This window comes from Agelaius phoeniceus, chromosome 4 (assembly GCF_051311805.1).
Source record: "Agelaius phoeniceus isolate bAgePho1 chromosome 4, bAgePho1.hap1, whole genome shotgun sequence".
Classification (NCBI taxonomy): Eukaryota; Metazoa; Chordata; class Aves; order Passeriformes; family Icteridae; genus Agelaius; species Agelaius phoeniceus.
Window position 1 is genome coordinate 72,498,489 of NC_135268.1, and position 22,411 is coordinate 72,520,899.

The following is a 22,411-nucleotide window of genomic DNA, read 5'->3' on the forward strand; positions in this document are numbered from 1 at the left end:
AACCTCCACACCAACCTGTGGGCCTTGGGATGCTTCCCTGGAAGCTGTGGCTCTGGATCCACCATCTACATAACCACAGTTAAACCTAAAGAACCTGCTGCTGAAAAAACCAAAAATATAGGTGTCTTTGCAAACATGGTCCTAAGGAAGCTCCAAAATCCTGGATTCCAACAAGATTTGGGCAAGACAAGAGCTGGAAGTTATTTATGCACCTATGAGGCAACTTCTGGAGCAGGTAAGAAGTTGAAATAGGTGAAGTGGGAATTTTTGCACCATTTTTGAGCAGAACTGGGATTTCTCTGTGGGTTTAAGGCAGGATAAAATCTCCTGGCTCTGCAAGGGACAGTCTCAGCCTCCTCACCCCCTTTGTGTCTGCACTAACGACCTGGAAGCCATGTGTCAGGTCAGATCAGCTTATGGATCCAAACAACCTCCAGCCCAGGAATTAAAAAGAAAATAATGCTTTCAAACAGCAGCAAGCTGACCTGACTGCTGATTGAGGCAGGTCAAAAAGCAAAGCCACATTTTGGGGTGACAGCTGGCAATAAAGTGTGCTTGGGCCAATTAAGGAACTGTACCTTGAGGTACTTGATATTCCACTAATCTTGGACTAGATCCAGAAGAAAAAAAGGGGGAGATAATTGACAATCATTAACTTCTAAGAATTAGTGCTCATCTGTTCACGTCTTCACACTAATTATGCAAAGCAGCTCGCTTTACAACAGGCAGCCTGTCACAGCTTGGTAACAGCCACGGCGCTGCAAGGCACGTCTGTTGGCAAATAAAGAGAATATTAACAACTGTGCCTTTCTCAATCACAAAGAACAAATCCATTTCCTCAAGAAAGCCACATGGTGCTTGAATTTCCATCTTGTTTCTTCTCCCACAATGCTTTTTCCCCTGGCTGCTGGCTGGATTTAACCTGAGTGCAAGCTGCCTTTTCTTGACGTGGTAATCCAGAACTGAGGCAGCACCACCAGCATTGATCCCTGTTGGAATCCTGGATGCTGAGAATTTTAAATTTCTGTGCTGAAGGGCACAGACCCACAAGAAAATATTCTATTTGTGAAGGTTTCCAAAATTGACTGATAGCACTGGGATTCTGGGTGTGTAATTTGATTAGAAGTCTCTAAAATATAATATAATATAGGAGTGTGTAATATATAATATATAATTAATATACAATATACAATATATATTATATATTATATATTATATATTATATATTATATATTATATATTATATATTATATATTATATATTATATATTATATATTATATTGTATATTGTATATTGTATATTATATAATATATTATATACTATATATTGTATATTGCATCATATAATATATAATATATAATATATAATATATAATATATAATATATAATATATAATATATAATATATAATATATAATATATAATATATAATATATAATATATAATATCAGGGTGGAAAACTTGGAGTTTCAAGTTTCAGAACACAGTAATATATATATAAAAAACAAGATGGAGGTTTTAGGGCGGTGGCTGCTTGTTCTTCTTCACCTTCTCCATGGGTTTGGGTGATATTTTGTAATTGGACAGAAAAATCCACATTGTCAGACATGAGTGATCAGTTATTGGGTTAAAAATCAAAATAATTTAGGTGTCATTTCTTAATTGGATAGTTTAGCCTTAAAACACCTTGTAACAAAAGACAGTGAGCCATTTTATGCCTTGTTAGATGAATGCTGTAGAACTCAGGACTTGTAATATAAATAAAAAATAATAAAGATTTAAACTGGAACACAAAACACCATCAAGTGCCTTCAATCCCCACCTTGACAGAGGCAGAAAAAGAAGCTGAGAATCCCCAGATTGGGATTCCTGGTGGATTCCCAATTCCCAAAGGATTCCCAGAGCCTGGCAGGGCTGGATTCCCAAATTCCCAGTGGATTCCCAAAGGATTCCAAATTCCCAGTGATTTCCCAGTTCCCAGAGGATTCCCAATTCCCAGAGGATTCCCACAGCCTGGCAGGGCTGGATTCCCAATTCCCAGTGATTTCCCAGTTCCCAGAGGATTCCCAGTTCCCAGAGGATTCCCAATTCCCACTGGATTCCCACAGCCTGGCAGGGCTGGATTCCCAATTCCCAGTGAATTCCCAATTCCCACTGGATTCCCACAGCCTGGCAGGGCTGGATTCCCAATTCCCGGTGGATTCCCAATTCCCAGAGGATTCCCACAGCCTGGCAGGGCTGGATTCCCAATTCCCAGTGAATTCCCAATTCCCACTGGATTCCCACAGCCTGCCAGGGGTGGATTCCCAATTCCCAGTGGATTCCCACAGCCTGGCAGAGGTGGATTCCCAGTTCCCAGTGGATTCCCAATTCCCAGAGGATTCCCACAGCCTGGCAGGGCTGGATTCCCAATTCCTGGTGGATTCCCAATTCCCAGAGGATTCCCACAGCCTGGCAGGTTGCAGCTGTGTTTCATTGTGCCCAATTCAGCTGACAAAGGCTGAAATTTCGCTGCTTTCCCCGCGTTTCACCTCCTCTTGGCAGATGTTTTGCTCCTCCCCCACAAAGGCTTGGCAGCCCTAAAAAGCCCCACGTGGCTGAGGCTGGATGGAAGCCAGGGAAAATCAGAGATATCCCCACATCAGGAGAAATCCTCACCTTGAACAGATCCCACCAAAGTCAACGGTTTTACCATTAACAGCCCAATTTACCATAAATAAATAAATTAAATAGAATGATAAATTACAGGTTTGGCTTTTTTCTCCCAAGTCTCAATTCTTGTTAATGCTGTTGTGAACATCTGTTTCCATTTTAGTCCCTGAAAAAATCAAGTTTTTATTTCTTGAGTCTTTTGTTGACCTGATGATTTCTATCAGAAATGTTTGCTTGTATTAAGAGTCCAGGGTTTTCCTGGATTTCCCACAGTCTGACATTATCCCCACCTCACTGTAGCTGTGAAAACAGACACCAGAAGTCAGATTGAGCTAAAGACTCTCAGAATTTCATTGATTTCAACATAACTCTTTCACTGCTTGGCACTTGTAAAAGACAACATTCACCCACCTTAAAATATATGTCAATTTTCCACCTATTTTGCAAATTTCTCTGCATAGGGAGAGAAATTTGATTAGGGATCTTGATTATAAATAGGACATCAAGTAATTTTTTAGGAACAGTGAGAAAAAAAATGGACATAGATAGATTAATTTTAATTTTGTGTGCATTTATAGGATCAAATCTAGAGACCTCAAAGCTCATAGGAACAAGCCTGAATCTCTCCTTACTAAACATGTGGAACTGCCTGATGTCATTCTGCACAATCACAAACTTTTGGAGGATATTTATAAATGATGGGTTGCCCCTCAGCCTTGATGTTCTCTCTGTTTAACAGGCTGAATTACAAACACCATGTCTGTATTTTCATTTTCTTATGCTGCAGCACATTATGGAGAGCATCAACTATTCCCTTGCAAAAAATATTATCAGCTGAGAAAATGGCAATAATTGAAAAAGGTGACAAAGGGCAGCAGCTCCAGGGTGATTATTCTGCCATCATTCACTCTGATTAAAAGGACAGGGCACTGCCTGGCACTTGGGCAGAAATCAAAGCTGATTTTCAGTGCCTCAAGACTAAAATCACCTTCAGGGCTCCTTCCTGGGCCAGAACCTCTGCAGCCACGTGGGCACAAAGCTCCAAATCAGATGCTGAGATGATCACAAAGGGAGAATTCCAGCTGAAAGATCCACACCATAGCTCTGCTCCTCCCCTGGCAAATTTCCCTTCTTCCTCTTTATTCCCATCAAGCAAATGGTTCCACACCCCTCAATTCTCACTGTAGTAGACCCTAAGCATTCTTATTTCCCTGAGGTGGCAGAAAATCATCCATATTCAAGGAATGGGGGTTGTTTCTCTTTTTTTCCTTCAAGTTAAATCAGCTGTATCTTTGCATTGCTAAAATACAGCACATTCTTTAAAAAAAAATAATAATTCCAGTGCAACTGTGCTCTTACAAAATCCTGAACCTCAGCATAATTGCATAAGGAACACACAGGTACAGAAAAATTTGTTAATCTTTCATCACAGACAAGTCCCCTACAAAAACTGCTTGGGAAACCACAATAACTCTTTGGTCCCGTGCTCCCAAATACCCCACTCATGGAAAAAAAAAATAAACACATATTTAACCACGATGGGATTAACAACAGAGCAGGAGAATGGTAAGCACAGAGGAAGAGACAACAGAAAAATTAACCCAAGGACTCATTTTGCATTTCCTCACATGGACACATGGTGAGAACTCATCTGTATTATGTTAGCACCATGGATAATGAATAATGAGGATTTGCTTACTCTGTTTTACATAAAGGTAATTCAGATTGGGTGGGTGCAGAGTGCTCTGAAACAGAACAAATCTGCATTAATTTCCTGATGCAGATATTTAAAACAAGCACTTCATAGGATTTTTGTTCAGAAATGCCTGCATTCACAAGGAAAACACTCACTCCCCACCAAACACAGGAAAGATGACATCACCTCCCAAAAACACTTCCCCTTTTTTGGGCAGCACTCCTCTCTTACTTAAGGGATTTTTTTCTTTCTATTTGCAAACCCATTCTTTCCTTGTTACAATGCTGAGGGTCACCAGCTCCCAAGGTGCCACATGGCAGACCAAGACTCTCAAGTATGTGGAAGAACTCCAAGAATTATCTCTGGCCCTTTCTCTAGTCTTTATATAGTCTGAAGAATTTTTCCATTCCTGTTTGGGAGCTTGGGGGTGGCGGGGGAGGGTAACAGATTGTTTTGTTTTAAGTTATTTTTATTAACTGCCTGCTATCTGCTGACTGCCTGGGAAATTTATTGCAAACACTGGCCTCCATCTGGCCTGACAATAAAAAAAAAAAAAATTTAAAAAAGAACTGCACAAGAATGAATGTCAAGGAGGAAAAAAAATTAACAGATGACATGGCTCCTACAAATGCACCAAATTACAGTTGCTGGCTGCATCTCAAAAGCTTGCAGATGTTCAGAGTCTGAATGTTCTCATGACAACTCTAAAACAGGGTCTCAGATTACAAAAATCACTCAGGAAGAGGAAGGCTTGAGTGGAAACCATTTTCTCTTTCAGCATTTTTTTTTTTAACCATCTTGGCATTTCGTTACCCATCATGAATTTTAGATACTTTACAGCTCTAAAAAAAATACCAAGCTCTTTCTAAATAATTAATATTAATTTATTCAGTGAAAAAGATTATTTGAAAAGGTCACTTTTCCTTCTGCCTTATTTTCAATTCAGAAAGGGAGAGAGGGAACATAACCAGCCGTGCTCACGTGTTTCAAGCAAGCAGAACAACCTCCATTTCTCTCTCTCTCTCACAGCAGAGTTCCTCATTTCACTGGCAAATCCTCCAAAAAGTGAAAATGCTTTTGTTCCCTTCTTGTGCTCTAGATAAAAAGCTGTTTGGTTTCGCTGTTTGTTTGTTTTTTAATTGAAAATCTCCAGCAAGCACAGAGCCAGGTAGCTTGGCCAAGTGTTTGTCTGCAATTCACGTGCAAGGTCTCCCTTCCCCGATTATCTGGCTTCCCACTGCTGAATACTTCCATGTATTGTGCTGGAACTATTGAAAGCATCAAGCACTTCAGTTCCTGGGTTGTCCTTTGTGGTACCAGAAAACAGAATCATGGAATCATTTGGGCTGGAAAAGCTCTCCAAGACCACCGAGTCCAACTGTTACCCCAGCCCTGCCAAAGCCACCATTAAACCTCGTCACCAAGCACCACAAAAATGGTTCTTAACTGCTTTTTAAATTTCTACCCACTCCACCACTGCCCTGGGCAGCCTATTCCAGTGCTGGACAATCCTCCCAGCAGGGAAATATTTCTTAATATCCAACCTAAACCTCTCCTGGCACACCTTGAGGCCGTTTCCTCTATTCAAACCATATAAATAATGGGCTGCAGCATCATACACATGGGTGCACTTTAAGTCTCCAAAAGGAAACAGAGCTCTGGCAACCTAAGGATACCTGAGCTGACACCTGAGCTCCCACAGAGCCAATGCCACCATCTCACATGTCCCCACACCCCAGCTCCTGTCAAGCCCTACCCAACATATTTTCAGAGCTCAGGAAATTTTATTACCTTTGTATCCACAAACCCCCCCGACACAAATACAACCTCTTCTTTCTCTCCATAATCCCTCAGCCCCTCCCAAACCTCAGCTATCCCTACACTAAAATTCACTTTTCCTGCCTTTTTTTTTTTCTTTTATTGCCAAGATAGCCCATGCTGACCTCTCCCAAACCAGTCTCAGGTTTATCCCCTACAGAAACACAACCCCAAAGCCACTCTGTGCACAGCAGCCCTGCTCCAAGCCCCCTGGGATGTCCTGCTGCTCCTCACCCACACATCCTCCTCCTCTGCAGGATTCTGCTTGTGACAATCCCTCCATCCACAAGGTCACATCAGGGCCCTGTCTGCCGTCCTGTACCTCCCTCCCGGCAGCCACCTGCCAAATCTACCTGTCCCCAGCACGGCCAATGCTTTCCTTCTCCTTCCCAGCCCCTCACATGCTGCTGCAGCCCCCCAAATCCCTTTAATGATCCCAAATCCGCCCGCAACACCCGCAGAGATCAGTGCCGGAAAATCTCTCATGAATGTCCCCTCCCTTCTGTCCCACAACACCTCCAATAGGTGTGAAACCCTATTGTAACCCCAAATCATCACCCTCAGCTCTGCGAACACCCCAAATTCTCCCACATCAAACCCCTCAAGACGCCATCCTAAGGCTTAAAACCTCTCCCCATCCCCTCTATTCCAGCGCCTCCAAAGCGCTGCGCTCCCCATCCCTCGCACCCCAACGCCCCCGACCCGGCGTTTAACGCTATTTCCTCCACAAGCAGGGCCACGGCTGTGAAAACCTCAGCTGCTCGCACATCAAATTCCTTCTAAATTCATCAAAACCCTCCCGATTCCCCCTTCAGCGCCCCTCCAACACACCCCCACCCCGCACACCCCTTCCCCACCCCACAGCCCCTTCAGCGCAGCCCTGGCGCTGGCTGTCACCCCTCTCCTCGCCTTCCCCGCTGTCCCCTCCGGTACCTGACGAAGGGCCCCGGGGCTCGGGGCCGGGGCCGGTGTCGCGGGGGCGGCGGGAGGAGCGCGGAGCGGCCGCACAGCGCCATGGCGACCGCGATGCGCCCGAGCGACGGGGCGGCTCCGCCACTGCGGCCCTGCGCCCCGCCCCGCGCCGCGCGCACCACTCGGCTCGGGGGGGGGAAGGATATGGCACACCCGCACTGCTCCCTCCGCTGCCAGCTTTTCTGTCCGCGCTGGATTTATCCTGAGTTTTTTCTCCTCTCGCAGGAAGTGCGGTTGGGAATTCTTGGATAGCGGCCCTAGCTGGGAGTAAACATAGCGAGGATGAGGTTGTTCACCCCTCCGTCAGGAATGGGCTCGTCCAAGTCCAGCCCCCTGCTCACACACCCCTCACGCCCCCCCCCCCCGCTCGCTCTTGGGCGCGTCCAGCCCCCACCGCTGCTGATGTCCCCCCCCCCCCCCCACGATGGGGCGTGGGCTCGTCCGATGTCAGGGAGGGGAACAAGAGAACCGGAGACCCCCTCAGACCACGGGGGAGGGGGACAAGGGACCCCTGAGAGACCCCCTGACACCCCGGGGAGGAGGAGAAGGGACCCCTGACACCCCCTGAGACCCCCTCAGACCACGGGGAGGGGGAGAAGGGACCCCTGAGACCCCCTGACACGCCGGGGAGGGGGGACAAGGGATCCCTGAGAGACCCCCTGAGACCCCCTCAGACCACGGGGAGGGGGGACAAGGGACCCCTGAGACCCCCTGAAACCCTTGAGGAGGGGTGACACAGAGCCCCCCAAGAATGGGTGACATAAAACCCTCCAGGGAAGGGTGACACAGAGCCCGGAGGAGCAGGGGGACACAAAAACCCCCAACATTCCACAGAGCCCTGAGGGATGGTGTGTCCTGGAGCTCCACAGAGTGATGTACCCTGGTATCCCCAAAGTATTGTCCCCAAAAACACCCTACAGCACACAGACATGCCCTGGCTCCCTGTGTCCCCTCAGCATTGCACCCCCCCATGGGACCCCTCTCCAGCTGTCTTTCCCTAAAAAAGCACCACAGCCCCATCTGGCCACCCCTCTGGGGTGTCACCAGCACCCCACATGCTCCTTTTTGTGTTATCCCCAAAGAATATCCCCCCTTTCCAACCAGCACCCCTCTGTGCTTGGCAATGTCCTAATAACCAGCACAACCACCCTTACAGACACCCTTTATTCTCTTTACACCAGAAATTCAGGGAGTTTTGCCTGCTCTGCCCAGAGATCCCAGCCCTGTCTGCCCTCTGACCCCCTTTCCCCAGTCTTTTCCTATTTTACTGATGTGTCACCATTGCCAAACAACTGAGCCAGCACCCCTCAGCTCCCAGGGAGCAGGAGCAGGGATTTTGGGTCCTGCACAGAAAACCTGCGTGGATCTATAAAGGACTGAGGTCACCACAACTCAGGGAAGGATCTGGAGCCAGGCTTTGAAGGGCACATGGCTGAAACCCATTAATCCCACATGCCTCAGCTGAGGGGACACATCCTGCTCCTCCTGCATGCTCCTGCCTCACCACCCACCCCTGGGGGAAGGACCAGAGGTTGAGTAAGCATCAAGGAAAGCTGAATATGCTGTGGAGGCTCTCATTCCCCCCCAGAACGTTAATCCCCATCCCCGAGTGCTAATCTGTGAGCAGCTCCCTGCACCATTAATCCCCCCAGCTCCTCATCCCTGGTGGAGAGTGGGATAACACCCCTTGTCTGCATCTTATTTTAATTACACCAGTACTTGCCAGCAGCGGTGTAAAGCCCAAAATCTGCAGCTTTGGGGTGTGATGGAGACATGGGGCTGCCTGGAGCAAGCTCCTTTTCCCCTCCCAAAGGATCCCAATCCAGTGGGAAGCACTCAGGGGCTCTCACTCCCACCTCACTTTTAACCCAGTGCAGGTGAGAACACGTTCCAAAGTGTTATTTCCTTTTTTCCCCAAAAACCAAATCGGACTTTGCTCAGTGCCATAGAGCAAAGACAAGATAAATAAATATTCTGGGCCATGGCCCAGCTGCCCTGCAGCCACTGGGAAGCATTTGAGCTGGCCTTGATGAAATTCTGATGGTTCCATGTACAGACAAGTCTCCACGGCGCAGGTTGTGCTGACAAGGAGCTGGCACCATCCCAATCCCAAATTCTTCCTGTTTTTTGAGCCCCTGGACACACTTTGAGCTTGCTAAGGCAGCATCACCAACAGGAGCTGAAGGCCTGGAAGCAAAAGTGGATAGGATTGCTAAAAAGCCTTGGCTTTCCTCTAGAAGGTTCCTGAAATGCATCTCTCCTGCTCCTCTTGTCATTTGCTGAGTGGGACAGTGTCCTGCAGAGCTCCTGCTGGTTGTCACATGCCACTCCATGAACCACCAGCTTCCAGAAGGTTTTCCCAAGCCCCCTCTACATCCAAAACCCACAGAGGGAAGGAGACATGTCCTGACAGCACGTCCTTCCCCTGCAACATCTGAGTGCTCTATTGACTCCTTCCATCTCCTCTTCATCTCCATGGGCCTGCCCAGGCACTCCAAAGCCCCAGGAGCACATGGTGGTAGAGGAGAGGGAAAAGGGACATTCCCAGGATGGGATTTTTAGGGACATTTTACCCCCAAAACTCTTTCAACCAACAAGAGGAGATATTTCACGCCACTGCTGTGGCCTGCAGCCTCGTATCTCCCTTGGGATGACAAATCAGGTCAACAACCTGGAAAACACCCAACAGAGAGGTCAGGCTTCCTGGAGAAGGAGTGAGGTGAGGTGGAAGGGGAAAGAAGGTGACATCAGCTATTGTTCCTGCTCTCCAGCTTCCTGAGCTTCTCTATCCCACTATTGTTGCACATTTTGAGGGCTGCAGAAGCTGAATGAAACCCACAACAACTCCCAAAGAGAGGAAGAGGGGAGGCAGAGTGGTTTGGAAAGAGGGGGAAAGCTGCTGCTGATGCTCCTTTGTGGGTCCTGCTGACCCAGATTTTGTCCAAAAGCAAACAGCAGATGTGGGTTGATCTGCTCGTGTGAGCTGGTAGGGCTGATCCTCGCTGTGTTTTCAGCTTGGGTACCTCAGGGTTGGCATCTCCCCATGGAGACAGCTGTCTGCACACCCTCCTCCCTGGATACCTGTTTATTTTTAGCAAATCCCTGCTGGAGAAAACAATGTTGTACTCACAGAGAGGCCAAAATTAGCTGTTCACCCTGAGATGTGCACCTGGAGAGATTCTTCATTCCCCCATCCATGAGGAATGACTAAACTTCCCACCCTGGGCTGATGAGGCTGAATTTGATTTAAAAATTGATTGGTACATCCCATCCCACTGGGACCTGCACAACCCTTCCCCATGGAAAGCATTGGCTGCTGGGAATGTGGGCTGTGGGATGGCTTTGACGTCCTGGTGCACACTAAGGAACCATCCAGGACTCCCCAGGGTGGTGGAACCAAGGGAAAACCTGTCTCCATCCTTGATGGGCAAAGGCAACCCCAGAAATAACCCCAGAGTCAGCAGCTCCAAATAAAACCAAACAGAAAAGCTTTATGACTCAGAAATCCCACTTTCAGCATCCTAAGAGCCAAGGATCCATCCTTTAGGGCTTTCAATTTGCATTTTCCTTATCCCTCTGGAGCATCCAGGAGCTATTTTCCTACTGCAACAGCACTTTTAAGGAAATCATTCCGATTTCTTGGAGAGAAAACATGAATTGTGCTCTGCTTGCACGGTAAACAAACAAGGCAGTCCCTTGCTGTGCTTCATAAGAACTGTTTTTCTTCCTTTTTGCTCGGATTTATGGGATTCTGTTGTATTTATGGGATCCCATGAATGTTTCAGAGGAGTCCACCCTCCAGGCAATGGATGTTCACTCAGAGAATGGACTTGCTGCCTTCAGAGCTCTTACTGAAAAATTTATGAATAGCAAGAGAAAGGAATAAAATGAGACTGTTTGAAAAGTTTCCCATTTTTACCTGGGGAGGGAAAATTAGGTAATAAATTATGATGGCTATAAAAAGCCTCCTACTCCATCTATCCAAGTTCTTCAGGCTAGAAAATCTTCATTCTTCTCTAGTGCTATTTTGGGAGGAGAGATATTAAAATTTTCTCTGCCCTGAAATTATTGTTTTACTCTTACCACAAAAAAAAGCAGCCCCCAGGTCAAAGAAAACAAAAGGGTGAGTTACTTCAACAAGCTGAGATCTGCTTGTTTATACCACCCTGAATCTGGCACCACACACCCATCAAACACAGGGTGGAGATGCAGGAGGTGATGGAGACACAACACACAAAGATCCTGCAAGCACAGGAAACGTCTCAAAAAATAGCAGTGCTGACCCTGAGTTACCCAGACTTGTTTTGTTATAGCCACTGCTCCTTGTAAATGAAGAGTTTGGCTAAGAAATAGAGGGGGCTGAGGGTGACCAGCAAATAGAAAGGATTTTTTTGGATTTTCTGTTTGCAAACTGGCTTCATGCAAGGGGGGAATTTGGTGCTGGTGGAGGTCACTGCTGAAGTTCCTTTTGGCTTTTCCAACAGTGGATGGAGCAAAGAAATGTTTGCTGCCTGATGGAGGAACAAACCACTGCCCCTGAGAATAATTTGATGTCATGGCTTCTTCATTTCAACATGTTTAGGGACATCTCCAGGCCCTATAGGATCGTGGAGTAACTTGGGTTGGAAGGGACTTGAAGAATGTCTTCTTTGGCCATACCAGGTTTATCAGCACAGCATTTGGTCTGCAAAAAATCAGGAAATTGCTGTCTGGAGGGGTGTGAGGGGTGTGCTGGTGTCTCTTCCCCAGCACCCTGAATGCTCTGGAAAAGTTCTTCAAAAGAAGCAACAGTCTGGATATGGTTTAGGATCAGAGGGAAATTCAGGTTGGAAGGAACCTCAGGGTGTCTCTGCTCCAACCTCCTGCTCAAAGCAGGGGCACCCATGAGGTCACACCAGGTTGCTCGGAGCTGTTTTCAGTTTGCTTCTGAAACCATCCAAGGATGGAGACACTGAAACCTCCCTGGGTCCTTCCCTGGTATCTCAAACCTCAAAGATCTCCCTGGGATCTGCTCCTCTCCCACTGCTTGCCCAAAACCTCCCCCTGGCCACCATCAGCATTCCAGGTGTGTGACCACCACCTCCTGGAGCCAACCAGCCCTACACTCATTTTTTTTCCCTTTTCCTTCTTTTTTTTGAGCCTCAGATGAGCAGAGAAAGCCAGGCCCCAGAGCATTTACTGTGTGGCCTCCCCTGCATCTCCTTATCTCCAGGAACAACTTCCCACCTCTCCCATCCCGCTTCCTCCAGAGCTCAAATCCCTCCCTGCATTGTTCTTCCCTTCCAGGAGCCTCCTCTCAACACTGCCTGAGGATCCACTGCTTAAAACCTGATTTAAGCCAGCAGCAGCAGATTGTGCAGCTCCCCAGCTCGCTCTCAAGTCTCTGCCTGTTGGCCTGGGGAGAGGCTGCGACTTCAGGCAGTGCAGCAGCTTCAAAGGTTGGATGTGCAAGGGAAGAGCATCTCCAAGCTTCTCCATGCTGGGCAGAGCTCCTCAGCTGGTGGTCCTGGAGAGCTCTGAGCTCCTCCTAAGGCATCCACAGATGATTAAGAGAGTAAATTGGCCAGGAGGCTTCTGTTTGCTGTAACTCCCTTGCTTCATGCTGTGAATAGTTTCTATGAAGATATGGATCATAGAATTCCAGAATGGTTTGGGTTGGGACAGGCCTTAAAGATGATCTTGTTCCACCTCCCTGCTATGAGCAGAGCCAGGCAACCTGTGCCAGGGCCTCACCACCCTCACAGCAAAGAATTTCTTCCCAATATTTCATCTAAATGTCCCCTCTGCCATTCCCCTTGTCCTGGCACTCCAGGCCCTTGTCATGAACAAGCCATGAAAATTTCTCCATGAAAATTTCTCCACGAAAATTTTTCAATGAAAATTTCTTTCCTCTTCCAAACAGACCCTCAGAATCTCTTTCCCTCTAAGAGGATTTCCCTTCATCTTTAACCCACTATTTTTCCCAGAAATCAGCCAGAATTTCTCCTTAGCAGGAATTTTGCATTCCTGGACTCTCCATTTTCAGCTTGCAATGGTTTCTGTCTCAGAAATGTGAGCTGAGAATGCCAGGCATGTCAGGAAGGGAAAATCCATCTAAGCTTTTCATCTCCTTTTGTCAGCATTTCATTTAAGCAGGATTTTCATGCTGCTGATTCATCTCCAAGAGCTTCCCACCCACCTCCATGTTCATTCCAGTGCTTCCCACTTCCTTCGCAAGGGGAGGGAACCACTGGCGCTGCGGTGGGATCAGAGACCTAAATCCTCTGAACCTCTCCTTTTTCTCCAAAGAACATTTATGTCCTCAGGCTCCATCACTGATTTCCACCCTGCAGAGTCACCACTGCCTCTCAATCCCCTTTTGAGCCTCGTTCATGGCAAAATGCAGCTCCTGAGCAGGTTCCCTGCAGCATTTCCTGGGCATCCGATGGAGCAGTACCTTGCTGACCACTTCACTGTGCACTCTGTTTGTTGGCTCCAGGGGAAGGAAACAACAATGAGATCACTTGGAAAAATGTTTTTTTCCCTTCAGATTTTTGGCTTGCCCAGTGGAAATCCAGGAGTGTGGTCAACAAACAGCGAGCAGAGATTCCCTTCGCCCTCCACGGAAACTGAAATTAAACTCATTTTCACTCATCCATGAAAACAAAGGTGATGGTAATTACAACCAGCAGCACTCCATCCTCCTCCTCCATCCTGCCTCGCTCCAGAGGGAGGAAGGCTGAGCTCACAGCTTGGTGGAGGGGCTGTGGGAACCAGCAGGGACAAAACTGGGACAAAGCCAGCAGCCAGAGCACCGTGCCGGGCTCAGCTCCCAGGTTTTGTTCAATGATGGATGGGGACGAACGCATTGTGTCCCCTGGAGCCATTTAATCATGGATTTGATGCTCAGCATGGATCCTGGAGCTCTACCAGAGGCAGGCTGGGATGTTCTCAGCAAGGCCTCTCTGCATGGCAGCATTCCGCGCTCGCGAGCCGCCGCGTCCCTCCGCTACCAGGACAAATTAGAGGAGCACGGCTCATTTATGGCTTGCTCTGAGCAGGTCAGCCTGGAGCCATCACAAAAGGACCCTCTGCAGATCAGATATGGAGTTACAGAGATTTGGGAGAGAATGCACGTGGAAAAACGTTGGATTTGGCAGCATTCAGCGCTCGCAAGCCGCCGCGTCTCTCCGCTACCAGAACAAATTAGAGGAACCCAGCTCATTTTATGGCTTGCTCCGAGCAGGTCAGCCTGGAGGCCACCACAAAAGGACCCTCTGCAAATCAAATATGCAGTTACAGAGATTTGGGAGGGAATACACACAGAAAAATGTTGGATTTGGTCAACTCTCCACTTCTCGGTGCGCGGCGCTTTCGCAGCTGCAGGCAAGGAAAACAGAGCAGCTCATTTAATGAAGCCTTGGGAAGGAAAGCTTCCCAATTGGAGAGCTTCCCCGTTCCCAATTATCCTTGTGAAACACACAGCTTGGGAAAGCACACAGGCACAAAGAGCTGTGAATCTGGGGGTAGAAATAAAATCTTCTCTCCCTGTCTAGGACAGCTGGAAAGGGAAATGTTCCAACCTGTTGCTCAACGTGCTGGGGAAATCACTACTGAAAAAGAGAGGATCCAAGAGAACTCCATTCCAGCATTGGCCAGCAGCCTTTGCTGTGTTTCATGAGCTAAAAAATCTTCAGAGAACTTAAGGGAGATGTAGAAGTAAGACCCCACTGTGAAGAGCTTCCTGGGAAGCCACAGCAGGGGCATGGAGAACTGCAGAGGCTCCTGTGACCTCTGTTTTGGCTCATCTTAGGAAATGAGAGCCCAAAATCTGCTTTTTGTCTGCTCTCTGCTGTGGGACCGAGTGCTGAGTGTTGGAGGGGTCAGGCTTTGCTGGAGCTACTTCTCCATGACTCAAAAAACTTCAAATCTTGCATCATCCCAGCCCCTTTTGGTGGCTCCCATCAGTTTTCTCCCCAAATTACTGCAGGGAGAGCCACTGGTCTGTGCTGTGGGACAAGCAGGAACTACTTGGGCAGGGATGAATCAAATCATAGAATCGCTGAGGCTGGAAAAGACCTCTAAAATCACCAAGTCCAAGCACTAACTCACCACCATGTTCACCACTAAGCCATGTCCTCAACTACCACATCCCTATGGCTTTTGAATCCCCCCAAGAATGGTGATTCCACCCCTGGGCAGCCTGTGCCAGGGCTGGACAACCCTTTCCATGAAGAAATTTTCCATAATATCCAATCTAACCCACCCTGGAGCAACCTGATGCTGTTTCCTCTCATCATGTCCCTTGTCACCTGGAATATTTCAAATTATTTCACCTTTGCCAACCTCACCATGTTGTGGCACACACTATGGGCCAAATTCAAAGATCTTGGGCTCTTCACAAGAAAACAAATCTGATTTGATAAAGGCAGCATCCATGATTTCTCATCCCTCGAGCACTGGCAGGAATTGTGGCACTCTAACCCACAGCACAAAAGCCTTTGTGGGCTCTTTATCCTTGCACTAAACCAACACCAGCCTCTACAAGAGGCTGATTTACAGCTCTCTGTCTCCCCCAGGGCTATCCCAGGCGGCTCCACAGCGATTCCAGCAGGAATGGCTCTCCCAGCGGGTGTTTGCAAAGTGCTGAGGCTCAGCAGGGGGAATCCCATTGCCCTTAATTTATCGATTACCATTAGCAGTGATAATACTAATAACAGCAGCTGAGATTAAAATATTCTCTGAACAGGCACAGAGAGATTCCCAGAGCTCTGCCAGCTGGGAAAAGGCTGAGGGGGCTTGCTGGGAAGCTGTTGGAACCCTGGATGCTGAAAATATCAGATGTTCTGTGCTCACGGACTCTGACCCCAAAGAGAACAAACACTGCATTGACCTGAGGCTGTGGAGAAGGCTTCCAAAATGGAATGATAGAACTGGGATTGTGGCTGTGGAGTTTGAATAGAAATGTGTAATATCATAGGGTGCAAAACTCAGAGTTTAGGGTTTTAGAATATAGTAATATATATAAAGCAAGATGGATGTTTTAGGACAGAGGCTGGTCCTTCCTCTTCACCTTCTTCTCCATGGGTTTGGGTGGTTTTGTGTAATTGGATAAAAAAGTCACCAATGCGGGCACTGGTGGTTGGTTATTGAGTTAAAAATAAAAATAATTCAGGTATCATTTCTTAGTTGAACAGTTTATCCCTAAAAGGCCTTGGAGAGAGAGAGAGATGGGGCTCCATTTTTAGTTTGATGAAGTGCTGCAGAACTCAGGGTTTGTGGGACTGTGACAGAGATAAGAACTAACAAACATCTGAGTCCAAACAAGAAATACCATCTCACACATTTAATCCCAGCCCTGGCAAAAAAGAAGTTAAGACTCAACAGGAGGTGATGACTTTTGGTATTTCACCCCAAAGACAGCATCCACCTCCTGAAATCACACAGAGCCACAGGCTCATGGCTGTCACCTGATGCCACTCACTGTGACTGTGATGGGCAGTGTGGGATGGAGGCAGCCAATTTTCCTGTTCCCTGATGTGGAAAAATGCATATTTTATGATTGGCTTTCAGCAAATATGGAAATGAACATTATATGTGTTATGTTAGAAAGTTATGCTGTGTTAATTTTCTTAAGTAGTGTGGTAAATATAGTTTTAGGTTATAACAAAATGTTAAAATAGAAATTATGCTATGTAAGATACTTTTTTTTAAAGAGAGGACTTGCACTAAGATAGCAGCCACAGGACACCTGAATCTTTCAGAAAAAGAGAATTTATTGCTCCATTATCAGGAGAAACAAACTTCTTCCTGCCTCACTTAGCCCTGAAGAGCCGTCAGGATTCAGAGGAAGAAGCTGACACTGATCAGACAGAATCCTGTGTTTGAATGGAATTTGTGCATCATGTATGAGGTGTATGAATATGCAACAGGCTGTTGCTTTTAAGGGTTAATCCTTTGTTAACATGGGTCCTTTTTTGGGCTTATTTAGCCCAGAAAGAGGTACCTGGACTGTCTGTAACTCTTTGTTTCTATTGTCTCATATTGTCCTAAATCCAAATTGTCCAAATAATTATTACTCTAATTATATTGCTATTTTTACAACCATTTTATTACTATTGAATTTATAAAATTCTAAAACCAAGCGACTGGCGTTTTTCACACCTGAGTAACTCAGCTTTGAGCCCGCTGGGCAATCCCTTCCCGAGGGGTTTTCCCAGCTCCGAGGTTCTCCCTTGCCAGCCTCGGGGAGGGGGCAGTGCCAGCCCTGTCCTGGAGCCCTGTGTGACACCCGGTGGCAGCAGCTGGGTTCTTTACAGGGGCACAATGCACAAAGTGCTGCCTGGGAGCTGCTCACAGAGGGGTGCAGGGCTCGCAAGCCCAACTGCAATCAAGGCTTTCATTCCAGCCAAAGCTCTGCGTGCCTCGGAGTACCAGGAGGAGAGGGGGGAAAAAGCCCTCTTGAAATAAATCACAGGCTTTTCTTCCCAGCGTCTTCTGAACCTCCTTCAATGGGAGGCAATTTTAATTTTTAATTATATTATAATTTTTATTTCTATGTAATATATATATTCTTAATAAAATATATCTTATAATTTTAATGATCATTTTATTTTAATTATAATTCTAGATCTTTTATCTATTATAAATATAAAATTCTTCTCACAGAGAAGAATTTCTCTCTACTATCAATCTAACCCTGCCCTCTGGAAGTGGGAAGCCATTCCCTGAATCCTGTCCCTCCATCCCTTGTCCCCAGTCCCTCTCCAGCTCTCCTGGAGCCCCTTTGAGGACTCTGAGGTTTCCCTGGAATTTTCCCTTCTCCAGGTGAGCACCCCCAGCTCTCCCAGCCTTGCTCCAGAGCAGAGGGGCTCCAGCCCTGGAGCAGCTCTGTGGCCTCCTCTGGACTGGCTCCAGCAATTTTAATGTTTAATTATATTATATATTTTATTTATATATAATATCTATTTTTATATATTATTAATATCTCTTCTAATTTTAATTATAATTTTGTTTTAATTATAATATATTATAGATATTTTCTATATTCTATATAATGTATATTATATATATTATTTATACATTATATATAATAATGTAATTATAGATCATATTTATTTCAATTATATTATGTATTGTATATTTATATATTTTATAATGACATGTTATATTTAATCCTTCTACATCTATTTATTTTATATATTTATATTATACAATTTATATATTTATATTATATTTTTAATATATCATTATATTATATATTACTGAGGCTATCATAATTTTTTTTAATGTCCTCCCTGTAGATATTTAAAATAAAACCACAAAATTAATGTACCAGTCTCTTTTTGCCCACCATCCAATTCTCCAGCCCTGGGAGCATCTCCATGGCCTCCTCTGGACTGGCTCCAGCAGCTCCAGGTGCTTCTGCTGCTGGACCTGGGGCAGCTCTGCAGGTGGGATCTCACCTGAGCAGGGCACAGGGGCAGAATCCCCCCTTCCCCTGCTGCCCACGCTGGGGAATCCGCTCAGCACAGGGGGATTCTGGGGCTCAGCATGGCTGGGGCATGTCCAGCCAAAAAGTCTCATATTTGGCCTTCCCCAGAACCAAATAAACCACCTAGAATGGATAATTATCCTAAAAGATGGATAAATATCTGTGTAAATCGCTGTAGGTGTGAGGAGCTGCTCCCTGTAGCCCCAGCTATGACCATGACAAGGCTCAACCACGCTGGGAACTTTTAAAGGCAGGAACTGGGGAACAGGGAGGTGATTTGGGACAAAACTTTGCCAAATCCTTGGAAAAAAAAGGAATGAAATTGCACAAATTGGTGTGCAGCTCCCTGTCTCTTGTGAAACCCCAGGGAGCCATGAGTGTGTGGCACCAGCAGGGGTGGAAAGGGAACCTCCATTGTCCTTAACTGGGAAATAAATCCCTGATGGGAGATGCAGATGGAAAGGGAACCTCCATTGTCCTTAAACTGGGAAATAAATCCCTGATGGGTGTCATGGGTGGAAAGGGAACCTCCAGTGTCCCTAACTGGGAAATAAATCCTGTGGGGCTGATACAGATGGAAAGGGAATCTCCAGTGTCCTTAACTGGGAAATAAATCCCTGATGGGTGTCATGGGTGGAAAGGGAACCTCCAGTGTCCTTGACTGGGAAATAAATCCTGGGGGTGTCATGGGTGGAAAGGGAACCTCCAGTGTCCTTAAACTGGGAAATAAATCCCTGATGGGAGATGCAGATGGAAAGGGAACCTCCAGTGTCCTTAACTGGGAAATAAATCCCTGATGGGAGATGCAGATGGAAAGGGAACCTCCATTGTCCTTAAACTGGGAAATAAATCCCTGATGGGTGTCATGGATGGAAAGGGAATTTCCAGTGTCCTTAACTGGGAAATAAATCCCTGATGGGTGTCATGGGTGGAAAGGGAACCTCCAGTGTCCTTAAACTGGGAAATAAATCCTGTGGGGCTGATACAGATGGAAAGGGAATCTCCAGTGTCCTTAAACTGGGAAATAAAACCTGTGTGGGAGACATGGATGGAAAGGGAACCTCCAGTGTCCTTAAACTGGGAAATAAATCCTGGGGGGCTGATGCAGATGGAAAGGGAGCCTCCAGAATCCTTAACTGGGAAACAAATCCTGGGTGGGTGACTTAACTGGGAAATAAATCCCTAATGGGAGACATGGATGGAAAGGGAACTTCCAGTGTCCTTAACTGGGAAATAAATCCCCAGTGGGTGTCTCGCCTCTGCTGCCTGGTTTTATATCTGGAACTAATTTTGTCGTCATTCTGCTGAGTGAGGAGATAATTGCTGCAGCTGGGCTATTCAGCCTGCTCCAAAGAACCCCCTTTTTTCCATTAATTCAGGCAGTGATTGCAGACTCCTGGCCAAATTTATTTCTGCTGCATATAACCCCATTAAAGGCAGCGCCTTCCCCCTGGGGATGGGCTCAGCTCAGCACTGTTTAAATCGTGTGTTCACGTTTCTTTGTTCTGGGAGAGACAAAGGAAAAGCTATTTTCCAAGATAAAAAAAAATAAATAATAATAAATAGGGAAATCTGCTGTCTCCCTGCACAAAAATAGACACAATTCACGATACCAGATAATTAGAAATGATCCAGTCTTGCACCAGAGCAAAGAAAATGCCAAATTGCTGCCTGCAAAAAATCTCTGTGAATATTCTTTGTTGTCTGAAGAGCGCTGGGCTCGCCTGGCACGGCAGCCACACGGACAGAGCTGGGGACAATGATGACAAACCCTTCCTTCCCCACCAGCTGGGAGAGGTTTGGAGCCGAGGAGGGCTTTGTGCAGAGCAGGGCACTGAGAAAAAGCGAGACAAGAGCTAGAAAAGGAGGAGGGGTGAAGCTGCCCGGAGAGCATCTGCAGGAACTCCACAAAGCCCCTCGTGTTGGTGCTCTCTTCATTTTTTTCCTGCTCCTCTGTGTTGTGCTGGCAACACAATAAAACAAGGGAAGGGCTGGGGATGCAAAATGTGAAAAACGCCAATCACTTGTTTTTAGAATTTTATAAAATTTAAGGATAATAAAATGGTTATAAAATTAGCAATATAATTGGAGTAATAATTATTTGTATTAGGACAATATGAGACAATAGAAACAAAGAGTTACAGACAGTCCAGACACCTTTTGCTGGGCAAAATAAGCCCAAAAAAGGACACCCGTTACCAGAGGATTAACCCTTAAAAACAACAGCCTGTTGCATATTCATACACCTCATCCATGATGCATAAATTCCATTCAAACACAGGATTCTGTCTGATCAGTGTCAGCTTCTTCCTCTGAATCCTGACGGCTCTTCAGGGCTGAGCAAGGCAGGAAGAAGTTCGTTCCTCCTGATAATGGAGCAATAAATTCTCTTTTTCTGAAAGATTCAGGTGTCCTGTGGCTGCTATCTCGCTGCGAGTTCTTCCTTTAAAAAAAGTCTCTTACATAGCATCGTTTCTATTTTAACATTTTGTTATAACCTAAAACTATATTTACCACACTACTTAAGAAAATTAACGCAGCATAACTTTTCAACATAACACACATCATATTCATTTTAATATTTGCTGAAAGCCAATCATAAAATACGCATGTTTCACACAAAATGAGATTTGATTGCTTCTGATTTTGCTAACTGTAAAATAATAACGTGAGCAAGAAGGGCTGAACACTGGATTGAAATTATCTGCAAGCGGGGGTTGCGAGGACACGATTCCTATTCTTGCCAGCGCGATCATATTCCCTGTTTACCAGCTAAAAGGACGCTAAAATTAGGATATAAAAGTGTCTTCCAACAGAAATAAATCGCTCTATTGTCAGGAGAAGGGCGTGGGGGATCTCCCGTCCCTGCCCTTGGCTTTGACCCTGGCTCCCTTTCTCCCTGGTGTCACCCCCAGCTTTTCATCCCCTCCTTTACCTCGCTCCATCTTTACACGGCCAACAATGGGAGCGGAGCTGTCGAGTTAAATGGCAATTTACAGCTGAAACAAAGGGGCCCGGGGTTCTCCAGCTCCAGCACGGCCTCCGGCAGCCCATTAAATGAAAACAAACCACTGATCTCATTAGCGAGCGCTCCCCGGGCACGGCCCGCCCGCTCCTGCCTCTGAAGGAGGAGGATGCGAATCCTTGGAAAGGAAATACAGGAAATGTGAAAAACGCCGATCACTTGGGTTTTTAAAAAAAATTAGAAAGTTTAATGATAATAAAATGGTTATAAAAATAGTAATATGATTAGAGTAATCATAATTTGGACAATTTGGATTTAGGATAATATGAGGCAATAGAAACAAAGAGTTACAGACAGTCCAGGTACCTCTTTCTGGGCAAAATAAGCCCAAAAAAGGGCCCACGTTAACAGAGGATTAACCCTTATAAACAACAGCCTGTTGCATATTCATACACCTCATACATGATGCACAAATTCCATTCAAACACAGGATTCTGTCAGGTCAGTGTCAGCTTCTTCCTCTGAATCCTGACAGCATCTTCAGGGCTGAGCGAGGCAGGAAGAAGTTCACTTCTTCTGATAATGGAGCAATAAATTCTTTTTCTCTTAAAGATTCAGGTGTCCTGTGGCTGCTATCTCAGTGCAAGTACCTCATTCCTCTCTTTTAAAAAAAGTCTCTTACATAACATAGTTTCTGTTTTAACATTTTGTTATAACCTAAAGCTATATTTAACACACTACTTAAGAAAATTTATACAGCATAACTTTCTAACATAATACATGTGGTATTATTGTACATGTGGTGTTTTGTAATTGGACAGAAAAGTCCACATTG

General features: G+C 45.9%; 1 protein-coding gene across 1 annotated transcript in view; it reads right to left on the bottom strand.

Moving 5' to 3' along the window:
* The window catches only part of DNAAF9 (dynein axonemal assembly factor 9), a 77,727-nt gene extending 70,474 nt beyond the window's left edge, over positions 1-7,253 (bottom strand). The window contains exon 1 of the mRNA XM_054633858.2: positions 7,100-7,253. Within this exon, the coding sequence (XP_054489833.2) occupies positions 7,100-7,182 (83 nt within the window). The 5' untranslated portion in view covers positions 7,183-7,253. The remainder of the gene's footprint in view (positions 1-7,099) is intronic.
* Positions 7,254-22,411: the final 15,158 nt, after the last annotated feature.